The sequence below is a fragment of the Cercospora beticola genome, chromosome 8 (assembly GCF_033473495.1).
Source record: "Cercospora beticola chromosome 8, complete sequence".
Classification (NCBI taxonomy): domain Eukaryota; kingdom Fungi; phylum Ascomycota; class Dothideomycetes; order Mycosphaerellales; family Mycosphaerellaceae; genus Cercospora; species Cercospora beticola.
The window spans coordinates 812,381-828,251 of record NC_088942.1 but is presented as its reverse complement, the minus strand read 5'-3'; the positions used below and the strand labels follow the sequence as shown (position 1 = coordinate 828,251).

The 15,871-nt window shown below is 52.0% G+C and overlaps 8 protein-coding genes across 8 annotated transcripts; 3 read left to right on the top strand and 5 right to left on the bottom strand.

Moving 5' to 3' along the window:
• Positions 1-843: 843 nt before the first annotated feature.
• Positions 844-2,067, top strand: RHO25_011649 (uncharacterized protein; the record flags this gene model as incomplete). Its single annotated transcript, XM_023603076.1, has 1 exon — positions 844-2,067. The coding sequence occupies one exon, from the start codon at positions 844-846 to the stop codon at positions 2,065-2,067; it is 1,224 nt and encodes a 407-aa protein (XP_023454195.1).
• A 516-nt stretch (positions 2,068-2,583) lies between these two features.
• Positions 2,584-3,033, bottom strand: RPL44 (60S ribosomal protein eL42; the record flags this gene model as incomplete). The annotated part of the gene is made up of 3 exons (XM_023603075.2): positions 2,584-2,623; positions 2,678-2,862; positions 2,917-3,033. 3 exons carry the CDS (start codon positions 3,031-3,033, stop codon positions 2,584-2,586), a joined length of 342 nt encoding a protein of 113 aa, XP_023454194.2.
• A 780-nt stretch (positions 3,034-3,813) lies between these two features.
• Positions 3,814-4,623, bottom strand: RHO25_011647 (uncharacterized protein; the record flags this gene model as incomplete). Its single annotated transcript, XM_065603439.1, has 4 exons — positions 3,814-3,948; positions 4,007-4,275; positions 4,331-4,504; positions 4,554-4,623. 4 exons carry the CDS (start codon positions 4,621-4,623, stop codon positions 3,814-3,816), a joined length of 648 nt encoding a protein of 215 aa, XP_065459511.1.
• A 621-nt stretch (positions 4,624-5,244) lies between these two features.
• RHO25_011646 (uncharacterized protein) lies at positions 5,245-5,715 on the bottom strand (the record flags this gene model as incomplete). Its single annotated transcript, XM_023603073.2, has 1 exon — positions 5,245-5,715. One exon carries the CDS (start codon positions 5,713-5,715, stop codon positions 5,245-5,247), a length of 471 nt encoding a protein of 156 aa, XP_023454401.2.
• Positions 5,716-6,337: 622 nt separating this feature from the next.
• RHO25_011645 (uncharacterized protein) lies at positions 6,338-9,349 on the top strand (the record flags this gene model as incomplete). The annotated part of the gene is made up of 1 exon (XM_023603072.2): positions 6,338-9,349. One exon carries the CDS (start codon positions 6,338-6,340, stop codon positions 9,347-9,349), a length of 3,012 nt encoding a protein of 1,003 aa, XP_023454489.1.
• A 304-nt stretch (positions 9,350-9,653) lies between these two features.
• On the bottom strand, positions 9,654-10,481 carry RHO25_011644 (uncharacterized protein; the record flags this gene model as incomplete). The annotated part of the gene is made up of 1 exon (XM_023603071.2): positions 9,654-10,481. One exon carries the CDS (start codon positions 10,479-10,481, stop codon positions 9,654-9,656), a length of 828 nt encoding a protein of 275 aa, XP_023454490.1.
• Positions 10,482-12,279: 1,798 nt separating this feature from the next.
• Positions 12,280-14,641, top strand: RHO25_011643 (uncharacterized protein; the record flags this gene model as incomplete). Its single annotated transcript, XM_023603070.1, has 7 exons — positions 12,280-12,300; positions 12,356-12,399; positions 12,455-12,535; positions 12,599-12,909; positions 12,962-13,094; positions 13,147-13,394; positions 13,965-14,641. 7 exons carry the CDS (start codon positions 12,280-12,282, stop codon positions 14,639-14,641), a joined length of 1,515 nt encoding a protein of 504 aa, XP_023454481.1.
• A 544-nt stretch (positions 14,642-15,185) lies between these two features.
• On the bottom strand, positions 15,186-15,791 carry RHO25_011642 (uncharacterized protein; the record flags this gene model as incomplete). Its single annotated transcript, XM_023603069.2, has 2 exons — positions 15,186-15,617; positions 15,672-15,791. 2 exons carry the CDS (start codon positions 15,789-15,791, stop codon positions 15,186-15,188), a joined length of 552 nt encoding a protein of 183 aa, XP_023454482.1.
• Between the last annotated feature and the right edge of the window lie 80 nt (positions 15,792-15,871).

Sequence of the window (15,871 nt, the reverse complement as noted above, 5' to 3'; positions counted from 1 at the left end):
TCTTCGTTGAACGGGTATACAAGAGGATGTAGCATACAATCGAAGTACATGAACATGAGTTTTCGACTCTCGGAATAGCTGATCGCGACATTTCTCACAAATGATTCTTTGAAGCTCTTCTTTGTCGACGGAACTGACTTGTACATACAGTGACTCTATGTAAAAGCGGGCAAGGCGGTCGCCCAAGGGACCTCGGGCGAGCCACCTGCGAACACATATCTCAGCATTGGACCTAGACTTTGCCGATATCGATGCCATGACGGACTCAGGTGAATGAAAAGACGCACTTGCAACATCCGTGACGTTGCCGACGTGCACCATCGAACCGGCTCCAAAATCAGCCTCGAAGTCGTCTGAGAAATGCCTTGGTCGGCTACACAGTAAGTGCCAACTCAATCGACGCAGAAGTGGCAGGCACGGAGCAGCAGCGCTGGAAATCCAGCTCAAGTCTGCTCCGCAGCCAAGCGCTCCCTGACCCACGCGGCTACTCTGTTCACCTCTGCGCCACCAGGGACGGCCCCGCTATCGAAGTCTCTGTATTGTCGCGAAATACTATTGTCTCCTCTAGCGCCTTTGCTCTAGTAGAAGCTCAGGTTTCGACGTCCACACTGTTCCATCTTTGCTCCCGAACATATCTAACCGCATCAAACCTTATGCGTCCGCCATTCGAAGGCCTCTCGATCTAGAGCCTTCATTCTTCCCCACTTCGGAGCTGCTGGCAGGTAAGTGTTGCTGGATGGCTCTCCAAATGACAATGCTGATGGTTACTAGCGACTCGAACCTGTACCACCACCTCCACTTACTGCCCGATCTATCTCTTACATTACACCGTCGCTGGCGACAATGTATCGTCCCAACCTCACTGTCGACTGTGCCCTTGCCCGGCTCACCAAGGAGTTGGAACAGACCTCACCGCTTCCTAGCACGCCAGCAACCGCACGCTCTATCGGCATACCAGCCACGAAGCTTACCAGCATTGAATACTCGCCCGTACCCGAGGAAGCACCCGACCGAGACGAGCCCTTCGATTTCCAGGCCCTTCCACCTGAGCTGCGTAACAAGACCTATCATATCGCTCTCGCTCACGATGTTTCCGAGGGGATGATGCCTAACACGGCGCTCCTGCGAACATGCAAGCAAATCCACGATGAAGCCTTCCTCTTGATCGAAGACTTGGGCCGCATCGCTCTCGAAGTGGAAGTTGGTGATCATGGTACTCTGCAAGTCCGCGGTAACGTTCAAGGCGGCATCAAGGTCTTCGACAACTTCGCACCATTGGCCGAATTCGAACGCATTTTCCCCGATTACCTCCACCGCTTCTCACAAGTGGACGTTTCCATCAAACTGGCAGACCAAGAAGACAAAGACACCCCAAGCGACCTTTACCTCCAGACCTTTGGCACCGTCAACCGATTTCTCTTCAGCCTGGCCAACGAACTAAAATCACAAAACGGTCTCCATCGGCCAAGTACCCAGCAACGCAAACCCACCATAACCATCGAAATCAACTCAACCTGCCTTGCCCTCGAGAACCGCGCCACCCTAGCCGAAGAACTCCTCTACCCCCTCGCCAAAATCCCCCTCACCTACAACCTCTCCATCGCCGAAAACTCCATCTCAGCCGAAACAGGAGACCTCCTCGCCGCCCTACGCGAACACCACAACCGCCCAGCCTCCACCGTGGCGCCGGAAGTCCACTACAACCTCCTAACCCAATGGAACCTCACCAAAACGCATCTCACTCTCACCACCCATCTCAACGTCCAGCCCAACCATCAACGCATCCGCCTCTCCAGAACAGCACCACACCGCACCATCGCCTTACTCCGGCTCAAACATTTCGGTAAAGCGTGTTATCATTTGCTTGAGTCGGTGATTGAGGATCGCGCGATCGTGTTCTCGCAGAGGAGTGAGAATCGGGTTTATGGGACGTTGGTGACTTTGCAGCGTGTTCTGCAGACTTTGGGCAGAGAGAGGGGGTTGAGTGTGGAGAAGCTTCAGGAAGAGTGTGAGGAGATTGAGATGGGGTTTGCGAGGATGGTAGGGGATAGGTCGCCGTTGGCTTGATGCTTTCTGGATGGGGCGATGGGGCTGTGCGAATGGTGGTTTGATGTGGTATGGGTTAATAGGTTGACATTTGGACGAAGGTATGGATGACATGAGGCGATTTGGTGCGATTTGAAGGTTTTTGCGGCGTGAGAGGTTTGATCTGAGATGTTTCCGGCTCGCTCGGGATTTATGACTGATGATGGTGGCACGATTTGGTGGAATTCAAGCCTGCGCTGCGTAGAAAAGCGACGGGAAGAACGCAGTCGATGACGGAATTTCCGGCTCCTGTCCTCTTCTCGAGCCGGCATAGCGAGCAAGCGTCTTGATTTAGGAAAAGTTCGAAAGCCTAGCCGTCAGCTGCATCAATTGCACCTTTGCCCATAGATGAATAGGAAACATGAAAGTAACATAGGCGTCAAGCAGATGGTCATGAATTCGATGTAAGCTGCATGGAGACTAATCTGAGTCTCTACACGCCTCGCTGTTCGTCCCAAATCCCTTAGCCGAACGCCATGATCAGAAGGATGAAACCGTCTAGAACACAAGAGCGGCACCCTTGGTCTTCTTGTCACCACTGCAGAAAAGTCAGTAAGAGCTCCGACAAATGCTTTCGTCGATTGTAACATACCCCAACTCGAAGTGCTTGCAACGCTTAAGAGCGAGCTGAGCCTTGGTCTTGCACTGAGTGCATTCTAATCGGAGCACGACCTTCTTGGTAGTCTTTGCCTTCTTGTGGAACACAGGCTTGGTCTGACCACCATAACCGGACTGTTTGCGATCGTAACGACGCTTACCCTGGGCGAACAGGGAGGCCTATACAGTATAAGCAACTGCTTTGAAAGCAGGAATCGCAAGAGCAGCACATACCTTTCCAGCCTTGTACTGGGTGACCTTGTGCTGGGTGTGCTTCTTGCAGTCCTTGCCCTTGCAGTAGGTGCGGCGAGTCTTTGGTACGTTCACCTGCAGACATTGCGTGGTTAGCATTGTCGTGCTTTTACAGGGACGTCACGTTGAGCAAGGTCAACGCGGCTCTCCGATGGAACTTCTTCCATCCACCTCCGCACCACGAGGGCGCAAAGGTGTTCCGCATATGGTATGTATCCTTTCTCCAGCCAGGCTGCTACCATCGACATTGCATTTCGCGACGCATGAAAGCGATGCGCGTCGGGTTGACCGGGTTTGCCTCCTCTTTTCACCAACTCATTCCTCCTCTTGCGATACCATTGCGATTCGGAGAGCGGGGCCGTTCGTTCATCGTGCCGTATTCGAGCAGGTTCTTACCATCTTGGCGGTATTGCTCCGGTGTTGAGGTCGTTGGGTGGTGGTGGAAGTGCTGACGTTCTGTATCGACACCAGCGGGCAAATTCGATGTTCGGTGGGCACGTTTTGCTTGGCGCTGCGGGATGGGCCGCACTTTCCCTGCTAGGCACAAACAGCAAGTGCATCATCAGAGCAACATTTCAAGATGGTTATCTAAGAGCGGACAGAATGTGCAGTGAGCTATGGCAAGCAAATAGATGCTCACAACAGATTTGAAATCGCTTCATACACATGACAGAGTACAAGTAAGTGAAAAAGAGATTTGAAATCTTGCAGAGCTGTACTTCCCTTCATGGCCACAAGGTACATGTACGCATGCCAAAAAAAAATTATATGCTGCGTTTCGTTGGAAATTTGTGGTATCATAGACTGCATGAAATTCTCACCACTCGCCGACAATACCCGATGTCAAGCAATTGATCCGCGTCCTGTACGCCGACATAGTCATCGCTTCGCCTTGGTATTTATGTTTCTCGTTGCCTTGATCTGCGCTCCAGCAGCACTGACTGGCCTCGCTTGCTGCGCAGCCCGAGTTGCTGTCTGTCCCAGCTTCGACAGTCCAGCAGGTCCCTTAGTGGTCTGAGCGCACTGCTCAGCATATTCTTCTAATTGGCGAGATGCAGAGCAGCTACGCTACCTGTGCAAGAATCGCAAAAGCACTCATTACAGCCGCCGAGCCGATCAGTCCAGCCCGTACGGCATTCTGCCCACTCCACTTCTTGATGAGGTCGAGTGTCTCTTGGTCACCGGGAGCGTTGGGACTACCGTCTGCCTTGGCGACCAGAGGATCGAGAGTTGTTGGGCCCATGACTGCTATCGTGAAAGGCACGATAGATGGAGCGAGCACTGCTGCTGTTGCATAGAGCACTGAAGGAGAGACTGGATATCGGCCTACGATACCTCGGGCTATGAGATTTTGTGAGCAAACGTTATGCAATTCTCCATGTGGGCAAATACACACTCTGGACTGCAAGAAAGCCGAAGCATGCCGCACAGGTAATGGCAAATGGTGGCGCGAATGACTTTCCGAGATCAAATGCTTTCTGCCATTGCTTCGCTGCGAATTTGGCGTTGTCTTTTGATGCTCCTGTCTCGACTACGGGAATGGCCAGGACTGTGAACGAGGTGATGTATGCTGTCTCGTGTTAGTATACGCAGGTCCGATAATCATGCCGCGCGCTTACCTGTCAGGAATGACGCGCTCGAAAGACCAATGATAGCCGCGGCTGGCACGAATTTCTGGAGGGTGCACATTGTGTGTGTCTGAAAGCTGTGGAGGCAGTGCTTGGAGCTGGAGTCGAAGGTGTAGAAACAGTAAGTGCGAAAAGTGGCCGTTTCAGACTTGTATTGGGAGATGAGTCCTGCTATGTACTTATCTCTGCCTAATCAGGCGCGCCTTGCTGCTGCGGGAAAATGGAGCTTTGGTCACTGCGTTGTCTGGTGATGTGTGAAGTCTGGCCCACATTCGAAGTTGGCGTCGCATAGGCAAGGGTCTCCGGACTTTGGCCAGAACCCGAAGCGAAAAGAAAAGAGCAGCAGCAAAATGCGTGACGGCTCAGCATCAGTCGTGCGACATTGAATGTCCGTTACGGGGTGAAGGAATGGACTTGTATTCGCATAGAAATGCTGACATACATTGCACATCTATGGTGTTCCTCTATGAATGTCGTCAAGTCGTAATTCCTGCTGCCTCAAGGCTGACGCTCCGCAGCAGGTTCTAAAGTCGAAGACGTTAATTTCCCCATTCCGAGTGAGCCCAGTCACAGATCGTGAGTGCATGTGTAGGCGCAAAGAAGAAAGGGTGATCCTGCCGAATCTGCGGCAAGGAACCTTGCGACGTAGGTGCAGGTGCGCAGGTAGCATTGACAATCAAGTTCAAGATGCTGGCTTGGGTTCAGAGCCCTTCACGAACTTGGTGTGCGTGCCAGAGGCGACGATCCTGCCTCTCTTGCCATCCTCAACCTTGTAGATGTTGATCTTGGTGAAAGCGACATTGCCGCCGACACGGTCCACAATGCCTTCGATCTCAATCTCTTCGCCCACCTTGGCACCGCTCTGGTATGTGACATGGATGTCGAGCGACACTCCACTGGCGACACGCAAGTCCCATGTGCTGATGGCCATGCCGCCCGCCCAGTCTACAATCGTAGCAGATACTGAGCCATGGAGAGAGCGGGCACTATTCATGTGTTCCTCGGAGAGCGGCAAGCGCGCGACCACATGACCTTTCGTGGCGCTGGTGATTACCACCGGTGTGAGCAAGAACTTGTATATCGGCGACGTTGGGAGCTTCGTCCTCACGAGGTCCTCAATGTGCAAGTGCTCGGGCGTCTTTTCTCCGGTCATGATGATAGCTGCGCTTGAGTATAGCTTGTCTGGACACGCTCGTTAGTAGCTTTCGCTGCAGCAGGAGCTATCCGCCGCGATTGCGGTGCCATGGTCGCCTCAAACGGTTGGGCGTTGGTGATGAGATACCTTGAGAAAGAGAGATTGAGTGTGTGCGAGATGAAATTGATCGGCGAAAGCGCACAAGCTTTCGCCGGGAGCTCGCATGATGACGCAGCAAGATGCACGACGCAGAGTGATCTTGGTAACGCGTCCAACTGTCTCCAACAATTTGTCCAGCTGATTGCAGTCATTCCTTCACGTAGCCAGTTCCATGTTTCCTGTGTAGCGTCTCTTCAGCTTCTTACAGTCATTCGACATCAATTTCGACGCGAACGCCAGTGCGGGAGTGCTAACATTTCACGAGCTTGGCTGAGACAGCTCACGACAGAATACGAGAGCATCGATACGCCTGAAAGCCACGTTCACATTGGCTCGCCCTCCTCGCCTTCCAGGGCTTTCTGGCTGGGTCCAGCTCGTCAAGAAGAATCTTCCATCTTGGCTGCCAGAGTCGCAACTGCCAGCCAGGCCAACGACTGGGCCCAGGCCACAGTCTGCCTCATGGGCAGATAGGAAACCAGACATGGCTGCTCAGGAAGAAAATGGGAGAAGCTACCTGAGCAAGTTGTCTCCATGGACACGAAGCCCCATCACAGCCCCAAGCAAAGGCAAGGATGGGGAGCCTGAGCCAGCGCCATTGCAGCAACAGAAGGGAGCCGACCATGTGATAAGCAATAGGCATAGGTTGAGCTTGAGGAAATATCCGCGAGACTGCCCGCGACTTCGACCGCAATGGTTCCATGCTGTAGACGTACCGAAGCGAAGACCGACTCCCGGTGGTGTGGTTCCGGATGAGAAGCCGCCCGGAGTGCCCAAGAAATACGCTGCCTTTTCAACCACGGATTCGAAGTCGATCGAGGCGGCTTTCCAAAAGTTGCTAGTAGATGAAGATGCAGAAGACAAATTGAAAGAGCATGGAGGGGACATGGGACAAGCGCGATCAGATGAGAAGCCAAATGCTAGCCTCCGAGAGCGTAAATCTAGCAAGAATGGTATCAAAGTGCCTGTGAACGAAGACTATCTCTTCGATGTCGACGTTGAAAGGCGCGAACTGGCTCCCGCGTATTGGCACGGACCTGTGTATGATGTTCGGAGAGGGACGTGGTTCTTCCAAGAAGGTAACGCGCAAAGGCCCTGTGATGAAAATCTATCAGCACAGCTTGAGGAAGGATACCTGAAAGTCAAAGCCTGGAGGCTGCCTCCTCCGCAATCGAAGGAAACACCAACAAAGCCGCGTTCGGCCTCGCAGCCTCGATCGCGACCGTCATCTTGGACTCCGGGACAGGATATCACTTCACTCGCAGAGCAGACTGGCCCGGCGACAGGTTCAGGTACAGAACTGCGCAAGAAGGCAGTAGAGGATTCCGCTAGTAAGACTCAGGATTTGGCTCGAGATGAGCACCCCCAGAACACATATCGCTTGTTCGGATCACACATGAATAGTGTGGTGACCTACCAAGATGGCACCACAGCATGGTTATTGACTGATGATTGGATGACTCGAATGAATTACAATGTATATCAACGCTTCACGTCTGGCTTTGCTGGCATCAAAGTCACGCGTGGTTGGATCGACCCTGATCAGAAGAAGGACAGCAAAGATGAGAAGACTGCAAAGACTGCGGAGAGCAAATCGAAGGACCTCAAGGATGAGAGCAAAGGTGAAGATGTGGAAGAAAGCAAGGCTGAGCGCGTAAGTACGTCAGAGAATATGCGCCAGAGTCTACAGCGCCAGATGTCTGCTCTGATGGAAGACCCAACCCACGGCGAAGATCGCGCAAAGCAAGAAGAAGAAGCACGGAAGCGTGACGAGCGAGAAATCGAGGATGATTACCGCGAAATCGAGGGAGACAAACAAGGGCGAGAGATTGAGCACTTGATCCTGGTCACACACGGCATTGGCCAGCGTCTTGGTCTTCGTCTGGAAAGTGTGAATTTCGTTCACGACGTGAACACACTGCGAAAAACACTGAAAGCAGTGTATGCTGAATCACCGGACCTCCGCGCGCTGAATGCCGAACTGGATGATGCTGAAACCGTCAACAGTCGAGTTCAGGTCTTGCCAATCTGTTGGAGACATCTGCTTGATTTCCCCAGGCAAAGTCTTCGGCATAATCGCAAAGAGCACGATCTTGGTGACACTGATATAGACGAAGAAGACTATCCCAGCCTTGAGGACATCACCGTCGACGGGGTTCCTGCTGTTCGGAACCTGATCACTGACCTCGCTCTCGACATCTTGTTGTACGATTCTCCTGCTTACAAAGATCATATCTCAGGCTTGGTCTTGAGTGAGCTCAACAGGATATATCACCTGTTCATGGAGCGTAATCCCAAGTTCAACGGCAAGGTCTCGCTGGTTGGGCATTCACTTGGCAGTGCGATCATGTTCGATATCCTGTGCCGGCAAGATCAACAACCGAAACAAAGAGGTGAGCCGACTTTCAAACTCGATTTCCCTGTCGAAGACTTCTACGCTCTTGGTTCGCCAATTGGTCTCTTTCAAATGCTCGGCGGTCGTACTATATCCGCCAGGCACTCCAAGGATAAGCGTGATCGCGACGGAGGCAGTCTCGGCAGCATGGACGACCCGATGTTGGCTGCTCCGCCTAAGAAGCAGAGAGACTTGACTCCTACGCATGTACAAGGCGAGAATCCTGTGGCACGACCCAAGTGTGGGCAGATCTTCAACATCTTCCATCCTACAGATCCAATTTCTTATCGGCTTGAGCCTTTGATCTCGCCTGCCATGGCTGCACTCAAGCCGCAGCCGCTTCCATATACTAAGCGAGGAATCTTTGGAGCGCCTGTGGGACAAGGCTTGACGGGGATAGGGTCCCGCGTCAGCCAGAGTGTGAGCAGCATGTGGACATCTGTCGCATCAAGTCTACTAACGCGAGGCCTCGGATACGGAGAAGAACCGACGAGAGCAGGTGTGGCAGCGGTGAAGAGCAACGTGCCGCTGTCAAAGGGAAGTGGAACCAACAACCCTGGCATATCGAGCGGTGCCGGTACGAATGTTGCAGCAGGCGTGATACCTACTGCGCCATTGCCCGCCAAAGGCACAGAGGTGAAGCCCATCGGCACAGACAAAGTGAACCAAGTCGCTGCAGACGCTCAAGCATCACACGATCAAAAGCTTCATCCTCCTACGCTTATCGACAACGAGATAACTACACTCTACGGCGACTTTGAAAAACGCCGCAAATCTACTCAGAGCGACGCAGAAACTCGAGATCTTGGAGCAGGCTCTACAAGGGATACTCCAGAGTGGGCCGAAGCCGAAGAGCGAGGCAAAAGATTGAGACGGGAAGAAGAGAAGGTCAGACAATTGAACAGCAATGGTCGCGTTGATTATGCTATCCAGGAGGGGGCGTTCGACATCAATCTGATCGCGGCTATCGCGAGTCACTTGTCGTACTGGAGCGACGAGGACGTCAGCCACTTCATTATCTCGCAACTGCTGAGCCGGCATCGCGTTGTGCGACCATCTGCTGGGACCGACGGAAACCCCAACCCGCCGAGGCCGAAGTGAAGGCCGCAGGCCTCACGCTTTGATATGACTCTAGTCGCCCTGAAAGTCCCTACGCCATACCGACAGTCATCATTCGATGAGTCAGGCGATGTGGGAAGTCCAGCTTCGCAGTTGTCTCCGAGAGGGTTACAGCGCAGAGCTGACCTGTTCGGCTGAAGATGCAAGGCTCCTGTCCGATTCTTCCACATCTTTTGCAGATCGATCTCGTGTTCAAACGAATAGACATAGATAGAAGCCACAGCTTTGTTGCACTCGTGCATCTGTTCGAAGCGCGCGCGCTTTGCTAGTGACGGCAGAATGCCCTTCAGGAAACTGCCAACCTCCCATTTCCAATCCACCCATGCCATACTATTCCTGCTTGCTGTGCGACATCTTCTGCCGTCCTGCCATGCGCGTCCTTCAGACTCCTGATATCAACCTTGCCGGACTGCTCTTCGCGCATCAAACCCAGCGAAGCCGCTTCCTGGAACACCAACGCCGGGAACTCGAGTTCTGGATACTCGCTTGCAAGCAGCAAAAGCAACCAAGCAACCTCACGATGGCCATTCGCCACAGCAGCGTGAAGTCCCGATTGCATATCGCCAATCGGGTCTTGATAGCGAAGAATCTCGTCTGCAGTCTTGGGAGGTCCGGAAGGTTCTTCGTCTTCATCCTCATCCTCCTCGGGTTCACTGCAGCTTTTGATAAGATCCGCAATCGCACGGTGATCCCCTTCCCTACAAAATTCGAGAAATGCGCGACATTTCCGCTCTTCAGGGTAGGCGCGTAGATAGGATTCTTCTTTTAAAATTGGGAAGATGTCGAGATTGTGTTGCAGGCCGCCTTCGTTGTTGAGGTCGACTAGGATTTGAGTTTCTGTTGCTGGAGCTGAGGATGATGAGGAGCTTGCTGCTGCTGCGCCTGTTGTGATGTCTCGAGAGCATTTGGGGCATGTATCGATTTCGTAGGATTCGAGTAAGCATTCCCAGTGGAAGTGGTCGCCGCAGGAGAGGAGGACGTCGTCTGGTACGGTTTGAGGTGTTTTCTCGTTGTTGTCGTCGTTCATGGAAATGTCGCCTTCTTCGTCGGAGAAGTCTTCATTGTTGACTTCGACTTCTAGGGGTTTTTCGCATTTTGCGCAGGTGGCGGACATTTTCGCCGCTGCTCTTCTGACTCGTTGGTTGGGATTTGGCAACTTCACAACTTGTACCAGTACTTGAAAATTGAACGGACTTTCACAGCCGACTGTCGTTCTGTTTGGTGAGAATTTTATTTTTGTTGCTTGGTGAGCTCTAGACGGCGCGCTGTCAGAAATTTGTCGTCATTCAGTTCTTGCCATCGGAAGCGAGCCGAGGCGAGCGCCGACCTTCTGTTGCACTACACTTCTCCAGAGCTACTTCTTCTGTATACTTTTTCATCCATCATCGCTCCGCCATATTTCATAAGAAGCCAATACATAACATCTACAAGACTTAGCAAGCTCATGAAACCATAGTCCAGACGACAAGAACCTTCAGCTTACAAGGATTTCCAAATGCTACACTGAGTCTTCTATTCCATTCCGTCAAAGTTCCACTCGTGACAGTACTTGTCCGGCTCACTATCAAGGACTTGAACTGGTCTCTGGCTCTGTTCACGTAATGCTGCAACCGTTCACGTGTGAACTACATCGCCCCCGATGCGCAAGTCGGCCCGTGATTCCAGATCGGAGCCTGATTCATATCACGGGCACTACAGCATCAGTTCCAGAAGACCGGACCGATCTGTCCGCTCGTCACCCTAGACGCCAATATGTCCATTTCGATCTCTCAGATGCCAAGAGACTCATTCCATTTCCATTGTTCTCCGACTCGTTAGCATTTGCGATGTCCTCCCGCACAATGTTGAACCGATTCTGGCATGTCTGCTTGGACACTGGGAATCGGTTGAGATAGATACTCCGAACCTGTCTCCTTCTCAGCTGCGCTCCACCTTTCCCGATCGGCTGGGGCTTTGATGGAACTTTGACGCACTTTGATGAAATGTTGATCTACGCGCTCAGGAACGCATCGATCGGAGCGACGAAGTAACCATTGAAGAAACGTCAAATATTGGTTGAGAATGAAGTATGCCCTAAAGTTCTAAAGTTACATAGAGTTACGCCGAGTGATAAGTGTTCGACAGGCTAAAATGGAGATAGCTCCGACCAGCCAATACAGCGGCATCGAACGAAAACTCCAAGGTATTGTTTGGTCTAGAAACACCTGCGAATGGCGTGCAAATACACAACCCGCAGTTTTCTGGCCTGTTACGGATCTGTGGTCGTACGTTTTCATTATACGACCCTTCGCACGTAGACTAAAGCAGCATAAGGCTTCGCTGGATCTACAGACATCCCATAAGATAGCTAGCATTCGACACTCCGACCAACCCTGTGCCACCTATCGAGAAATCGACGCGTTAAGTTTCAATGCAAAGCAGTAGACAGCTGTGGCTGAGATATGTCGACCGCGATCCGGACCGCCCTCGTGAATCCGCCTTTTGGTTCACGACATGAATTCATGTGAACTTTATAGAGCTAGACCATAACTTCCCCAAAATTTGCTCAAGCTCGTGGCTGAAACCTTGAAGAGCTTGGTTGCGGACTGACCACTGACCGTTCGCCAAAGCCGAGTGCCAGAGAGGCATCTCCGGAATACGCAAGTGGACTTCGCGCTGCAGTAAGTTAGGGCTCTGTACCGATGAGACGATGTGGCGCGAGATTCACTCGTATTCGCACTCGCAGGGATGAAAGCGCGAAAGCTACGTGCGGAGAGCTGGTTCAATGCACAGCATAGGCTTGCTGGCATTTGGCCTCTGTTACCACGAGTTCCAAACGAGTGCTATGTTTGACAACTCAACGACTGCAATCCGTCTACGATGTGCATGATTTATTGTCGTCAGCACAATCAGGCATAGTGGAGATCTTGAGGATGAATCCCAAGCTTTATCAGGTTTGTTTCCACCGTCAGGAAAGGACTACGAGAACGATAGCTGACTTACGACCAGCTCCTGGTCGGGCTGTTCGCATCGCTGGGATCAGTTCTTTTCGGGTACAACAATATCAGGATCGAAAAGTCGTCCACAATACTGACTTCTCGTCCATAGCTATGACCTCGGCGTCATTGGAGGAGTGTTAGCGGCCGACTCCTTCAAGAATTACTTCAATAATCCTACCAAGAATGAAATGTGAGCTGGCCGTACAACGCGAACTCTCGCATGCAACAGAACTCAGCTAAGGTCTGCTCATAGCGGTGCCGTTGTCTCAGTCTTTACAGGCGGCGCGTTCTTTGTCGCTGCCTTCGCTGGACCAAGCGGAGACTACTTTGGTCGACGACTTACCATCATGATGGGTGCAATTATTTTCATCTTCGGCAGCGCACTCCAGACCGGTGCACAGAACTTGGGCTTCCTCTACTCTGGACGAGCTATTGCAGGCATCGGTGTCGGGTTTTTGGTGATGATCGTTCCTCTCTACCAGGCAGAGATATCGCATCCAACGACCCGTGGACGTTTGACGGGTTTGCAGCAGTTCATGATTGGCAATGGCGCCATAGTCGCAGGTGACAATTATCGATGTGGAGGTTACTGGGATTCTGTTGACATTGCATTCAGTGTACTGCACTTATGGGACCAACAAGAACCTGGGAGAGTTTGATAACAACGTGTGGCGCATTCCACTGGGGATGCAGATGGTCCCTGCTGGGATTCTCGCTCTGTTAATTCTCCTCTTTCCCGAATCTCCGCGGTCAGTGTATCATTCTATCTGGCATATTAGCTTACACTGACACGACCCAAAGCTGGCTCCTGGACCACGGTAAATCCGAAGAGGCGCTTGCAACCTTGGCCCGACTCCATTCTCGCGGTAACGCCAACGATGCTTTCGTCCAGGCAGAATTCCAGCAACTCACGGAACAAATTCAAGACGAACGTCGGAACGGCGTTTCTGGCTACAAAGACCTTTTGACCAATAAGGCCAGTCTTCGACGCCTAATCCTGGTAACCGCAATCCAAGCATCCGTGCAGATGATGGGCGTTGTTCGCGCCAGTTCGTGCTAAGCCTTATTCTACGAATAAGGCCTTGTTCGTGTTGTCAGCGCTATTAAATAGGCGTTATTTCATGTCGTGCTTAGCGTTTATGAACAAGGCCTTGTTCATGTTTTAAGGCTGTTTTCATGTTCGTGTAATTGTCGCTTTCCGGTCGGCATCTGTTTAGCGCTTACGGCTGCGTACGGCGACTACGCATACTGTTAGAATTGTATACGAAGGCCAGTCTCTGCACTATCCTATCGTATATATATATAATACAAGTAACGATATGTGTTTCGTATACCTATACTCGTTATAGCGCTAGAATAATTGCAGCATCTGTCGAACAGCTATGCCGAGCAATACAGCTTCCGCACTTCCGTATATGCGTATAAGTCGTGCTTACTAAAAAGTCTGCAATAATCTTCTCTACAACTATTTCCTAGCACGAAAAAGGCCTTATCGCATGGAATAAGCCCTATCTCATATAAGGCTGATTTCGTGGCCGCACGAAACGGCACGACACGGAATAAGCCTTGTTTCGTGGAATAGGCCCTAGCATGAACTGGCGATAACAGCGTAAGTGCAGTGCAGTATTTCCTACCAGACATTTATGCCGCCTTGAATGTCGGTACCAATGATGCGCTGAAGTATCAGGGCATTGGGTACGCAGTTTCGATCGTCGCGCAACTGTGCACCATTCTGTTCATCGATAGGATTGGTCGCCGCTGGCCTATGATCATTGGAAATCTGGCCTGCTCGCTGTGCTTCGTCGTCATCGCAGCTGTCATTGCACGCTTCTTTTCCGTGAGTCAAGGCACCCAAAAGTCACTCCTCTGGCTCTTCATCGTCTTCAACTGGGTCTTTCAATTCGCCTTCTCTTTCACCTGCGGCTCTCTGTCATGGATCATCCCATCGGAAGTATTCGATACTCGCACCAGATCCAAAGGCGTCTCGATTGGTGTCATGGTCTCGTTCGCTTTCAATACCATGATTGGCCAGATCACAGCGCCTACCATTGAGTCGCAAGGTTGGCGTTACTTCTTGCTCTTCGTCATTTGCAATGTCACCAACGCCATCTTCTTTTGGGCTTTCCTTCCAGAGACCACTCGCCGGCCTCTAGAGGGGATGAACTATCTATTCAGTTCTACTAGTTGGTTTGTTCCAGGTACCAAATCTCGAAGCATCCCATCCGAGTTGCTGGAACGATCAGAGGAGCTGGAAGCAAAGCGCGCTGCGGTGCGAATGGAGGACGCGACACAATAAGTTGCGGATCAGATTTTGTTAAATGTTTCAGCGGAAAGGGCTGTCTGAGCAATCCTGCGAGGTGGCTTCCATGATAGTAGCCGAATACAATGCTGTGCGACCTCGCTCCTGTAGGCCAGTGCAAGCAGACAAAAATCGCAGAACCGATATCTTGAGGGAACCCAACTGTGAAGTTTAGGCCGATTGACTTCTTTGCCCTTGTTGAGCATTGTGCCCTAGTCGTGCCTGCGAAAGATGGTGCCCGAAATTCGTCGTCATTTCAGTTGTGCTGGCTGTAGAAGGTGAGTCGAGACGAGCGCCGAGGCTTCATGTGCATTGCTGATCATCCACTAATGCTGCACGGCCGTCGCGGCAAGAACCTTAGTTATACAAACGATATCCACATGTCCGGCAGGTCGCGCGAAACATATTGGCACCAGTGGAGGCAGTCCATCTGAAGAGCGCTCGTGTCCTCCGTCCCACTTAGCATCGACTTCGGTGATGAAAGAGCGAATTCCTTTGGTCCATTCCTAGCATGTTCGAGTCCGTCTGGAACACCATATCACTACAGCAAGGTCGAGCCATCCTCTTCCCAGCTCTGCAAATCAAAACGCCAGTGATCACGGTCACCACCACCGAAGTAGATGCCGACATCCGCAACTGGGCAGGGAATCGACTGCACTTGACCATCCTCAAGGACCTTGCACACCAGAAGGTGGCCCTGCTCTTCGTATAGCGTTCTCGAGAGGATAGCGAAGTACGTCTTGCACAGCGGCTTTCTCGGTTTGGGCACGGTGCGTAGAAATCTGGCCGCGTCGGCCGCTGTCTGTCCTCGAAATGGCGACTGCCAGTCTGGATCAAGTGGCGGCTTCGTACCCTCCGGGGAAGGCACTACGTAAAAGTAAAAGTCTGGTAAGGTGTTGTAGTCGCCGGCTAGCCAGAGGCTCTGACATCCATCGTTGCCGTCCGCAGATCGTCTCAGGACGTCTTCGAGTTCCTAAGAGTTTGCGTTCAGTTTGCGCGATCGCGCACGGCTCGAGCATCGACTTACGGCGACAGGCACATCCTCCAGCACGAAGAGGGCGTAGAGATCAATTCTCTCATCTTCATCATGCCAGCCTGTGGGGAAGAACTGTCGGTCATCTTCTAACTCTTCTTCGGTGGGCGACATGCTGACCGTTTGGTGTTTGCGAATTCGGGGTAGGTTGGAGGTTGCGGGTATCTCGATGCAGGCGTGTTTGTCAACTCAGT